Source organism: Mesitornis unicolor, unplaced genomic scaffold, assembly GCF_000695765.1.
Source record: "Mesitornis unicolor isolate BGI_N332 unplaced genomic scaffold, ASM69576v1 scaffold44361, whole genome shotgun sequence".
Lineage (NCBI taxonomy): Eukaryota > Metazoa > Chordata > Aves > Mesitornithiformes > Mesitornithidae > Mesitornis > Mesitornis unicolor.
Window position 1 is genome coordinate 1,666 of NW_010166585.1, and position 4,379 is coordinate 6,044.

General features: G+C 49.3%; 1 protein-coding gene across 1 annotated transcript; it reads right to left on the reverse strand.

Annotated features, from left to right (window-relative positions):
* Positions 1-1,493: 1,493 nt before the first annotated feature.
* LOC104548873 (hematopoietically-expressed homeobox protein HHEX-like) lies at positions 1,494-3,851 on the reverse strand (the record flags this gene model as incomplete). The annotated part of the gene is given in 4 exon segments (XM_010195009.1): positions 1,494-1,727; positions 3,380-3,430; positions 3,665-3,694; positions 3,697-3,851. Coding segments are annotated over 4 exon segments (470 nt in total), but the record flags the coding sequence as incomplete, so codon positions are not given.
* Between the last annotated feature and the right edge of the window lie 528 nt (positions 3,852-4,379).

A 4,379-nucleotide genomic window follows, 5' to 3' on the forward strand; every position in this document is an offset into this window, starting at 1 on the left:
CCTACGCTTCCAGCCGGGCTCGCAGACCACCTCCTCCCGCCGCAGAGACCCTCCCCGTGTGGGCAGAGCCAAAACGCGGGGTGGCAGGCTGAAAACAGAAAAAAAAAATAATTTAAAATCAGTGAGCCCATGCGAGATCCCTGCAACGCGAAGGCGCCCAGAGGGCTCTGGGGTGGCCGGCGACCGGCACGGTACTGGAGGGAAAAGCCAGATTACAACACACCTGGGGCACACCACGCCGACGGGGTGGAGGTTTGGAATCTCTCCTGCCAGTAACTGGACGGCAGGCTGAAAACAGAAAAAAAAAATAATTTAAAATCAGTGAGCCCATGCGAGATCCCTGCAACGCGAAGGCGCCCAGAGGGCTCTGGGGTGGCCGGCGACCGGCACGGTACTGGAGGGAAAAGCCAGATTACAACACACCTGGGGCACACCACGCCGACGGGGTGGAGGTTTGGAATCTCTCCTGCCAGTAACTGGACAGCCAGCGTGGTGGGTGGCACAGAGTTTAGTTTTATTTCACAGACAAGTCCAACAAAAATTAAATACCAGGTTTTGCCTTTTTTTGGTTTTTAACATTGAACAATATGTACAAAATATGAACAACGTGAGGTATAAAACCACAAGACTTTTAAAGAAAACTAGTATGTACAGAAGCAGATATGTATACAATGGGCATTATCTTCCCTCGTCTGTGCGCCCCACTTATCCCACAGCTGATACCAGTTTCTCTCCTGGAGCAGGACCCTATCACTCATTTTCTTCTCAAATACAAAATCTGTAAAAACAGTGCTAGAGATTTTCAAGGAAAAAACATGTAATTTTTTCCTTGAAAATAAAACGACCCAGATCGTGGGACAACGTTCTCCAAAATCTGAGAAGGCACATTTCATCTCATGCAAGAGCAAAAATGAATGTGTTAAAAGACTCTACCTGATGAACAGAGGGATGCCTTGGTGGAGAGCACCACGGCAGGCAAAAGGGTGTGAGCATAAGGCACTTGTCGGGATGGTCAAATCCCTCCCTATTTCACAGAACGTTCCTCTGCTTGCAAAGGGTGTTTAAATTAATCTTTAAACTACATTTGCTTACACATACAAAGGGCTTAGTCCTGCAATCTGTACTCACTTCCACAGGAGCTAGAGAGGAGTTTTGCCTGATCACCACCAGCAGATGATTCAGACCCGCCGTAAGGAAGGACGGGGTATAGTATTATATTCCAGTTAGAACATCAATTAATGTACAAATATATCTTACAAATAATTAAATACAAACCATGTTTCTTTAACCAAATTAGAGATCTGCCAAAAATGGACTGTTTGCAGAAAATACATCTTTCTTTGCTTATTTTAAAATAAGTCTATTTGGTGTTGGTTTGGTTGGGGTTCTTTTCAGTGGAATGGTGAAAGTTTTCTCCTGTAGCATAGTATTCTTCCGGACCAGCCCCTGGCGAAGTGCAAGCCGAGTTAGGGTCCACTCTCCGCATGGGGCCGTTAGTGGGCAGGATTGTAATAGCCTTTATCGCCTTCAATGTCCACTTCTTGATCAGAGTCGTCGGAGATGTCTGACTCCAGGTCCTCCTGTGAGGCAGGCGAGGGGGTATACTGTGAGCCGTCCAGGGAGACCTCCTTACCCTTCTGCTCAGGGTTTGGGCAGCTCTCTGGCCTTTGGTCACTGTGACTGTCAGCACCTTCCACTTCTTCTTTTTTGGTGGCCTGAGGGTTCTCCTGCAATGAAAGAAACCTGCTTTATACAGAAATACAGGCCACAGAGCCAGGAGGCCTGGGAATTCCAGCCATGCTGGGTGGGAAAACCACGTTGGGACTCTTGCAGGAAATGACAGGTGTCCCGCTACTTTCCCAGGCCTCCCGCTATAAACCTGCCTGAGTGGGCCAGGGCCGGGCCAGGGCTCAGCCGACTGCAGGGGCTCGGCCCTGATCCTGCTCCAGACACAGGGGCCGCTGCTGTGAGTAAGGCTCCTTGGCGATGGTTATCACAGCCACTTCAAAAGAGTCGGGAGCTGCTGGAGCCCAGGAACCTCCGAACTTTTGTCTTTAGCAAAGCAAATGTTTACTATGAGTCTACAAACACCAACACACAGCTTCCTCCTGCCCTGATCTTTCTTTAATTACACCAAGCAGCAAAAGGAAGGAGGCCAAATCCTCATCAGTGGCCCAAAAGCAAATGGGAAACATTACTAATTAAGCTAAAACTCAACATTAAAAACACTCGCCATTAAAAATAAGCCAAAACAAAACAAAACCCCATTTCCAAAGGCAGGAGTAGCTCTGCATCGGCAGCTGTCTGGGGAGCCCAGTCCCCTAAGGGGGCATGAAATGATACTCTGAAGCAAAGAGAAAGCAGGCAGAGACATGTACCCATGATATAACCGTGTGGGCTCAGAGGAATGGATGTGACTAAATGAAAAGGAGGAAATGACTTAAAATGGCCGAGATCCCGAGCAAGCTCTCCGGACACTGTGGCGCAGGTCAGGCTCTGCCAAGGCGGCACCGCTGAAGACTCAGCCTGCCTCTTGCTGGAGTAAAGGGGTTTTATTAAAAAAGCAACTGAAGTACAGGTTAAACCTGGGAGAAGTTCACAGAAAAAATATATCTAAAGCAAGGCACTGTGATTAGTTTTGTTTTCTCATTATTTTTATATTAAAGGCCGATTCACGAGTAAAACTCATCTGTCCGTGTCACGCTTACTGAAGCTGGACTCAGGCCTCAATGCAGGGATGTTTCACAAATATTTAAGCAAAGGGGCCTCGATCTGACTGAGCCAGGGGAGGATTGGGCCGCTCAAAAAAAAAAAAATTATCTGCTTGAGCACCATTTCTAAGGGAAGGGAAACCGCTTCCACCTCTCAGCCTCATATACTGTAACTATTTGCAAAGGAAAAGTAAAAGCTACTCAATTTTCCATGTGGCTCCTCAAAACAAACAAGGCATTATCCCTGCCTCTCCCAACCTTTGTCGAATAAATCGACTTTTGTTTATTAAGAGAGGGTGATTTAAAAGACCGGTAAATATTCTTCTGCAAAACAACTGCCTAAGCAATTTACTGACAATTACTTATCTTCTCCACATTAATTGGCTAAACAACATATGGGTTTACAAAACAATTAGTGTGGAGTTTTAATAGGCAGTGTGTGAACGCTGGGCATAATTGATATAGGAACTACATTAGGAGCTTTTAACGTTAGTGCTGCCTGAACGAGCCCTCATGGATTCCAGCATGACTATTTGTCTTTTTAATCAAGGTGAAGAGGTTAAACAGCCTTTCAGATGACTTCTGCATACAACCTGGAATAGGTGAGCACGGCATAAGATAAGACAATTAAAATACTTATTTCTATAGAAACAGAAACATCCCCGTACCTGCTTTAGACGTCTCCATTTGGCTCTGCGATTCTGAAACCACGTTTTGACCTGAGCAACGACAACGAGAGAAGGCACAGGGTAGTTTCGGAGCCAGTAAGCACCAAAACAGCCACAAACAGAGCCAACTTCCTCGCCCCGAGCCGGCCCAGAGTGGGGCTACACCTCGGGAGAGGTGCCCCAACAGCAGTCGCACGGCGGGGGCCGGAGTGAGGACAGAGCTGCCAGCCCTGGAGGCTGCCCGGGGATGGGGTGCGGGTCCCCGGGGCGTGGGCACAGCCTCACCTGCCTCTCGCTGAGCTGCAGCATCTTGGAATCTTGGCCAGGCGCTTCCTCTCCGGTGGAGAGAGGTACTTCTGTGTCTCGAACTTCTTCTCCAGCTCGATGGTCTGGTCGTTGGAGAAGCGGACCTGCCCCCCTTTCCTCTTGTGCAGTGGCCGCTGGATGAAGGGGCTCCACAGTAGCGGCTTCCCTTCAGAGAGAGGCACAGAGCTGAGGGTCACAGGGCGGCCATGGACACGCGTGCCCGGGGAGCCCCAGCTCCTGTCCAATCCTGGGCCTGGAGGCCCGCCGGGTCCAAGGCCCGCTAATTTCCTTCGTCTGATTTAATTTCCCCCAGTTCCTAGTCTGATCTTTCGCCTCCTCTGATTTTTCATCTCCACCGAACAGAAACACCAGTTAAAGCCACTGTACAGGCTTTGGCAACATTTCCGTCAATGTGTTTCCTGTTGGTCTATCTCGCAGAGAGTGAAAAAAAAAGACAAAAAAAAAAAAAGACCTTTGCTTCCTTCTGCTCTTTCACTGAGATGCCCCAGAGAAACAGTCTCCCTTTCTGTACACCACTGCCCAGGGCCCCGCGAACAGCAGGGACACCGCGGGGCTGAGCAGAGGATGCCCCTAGACCAGGGCACGGCAACACACACACACACAGCGCCCCACCTTGCTTCGGGCAAGAAGTGCCCCAAGCCCCCTACCCCCGGCAAGGCGCTGGCCCGCCCGT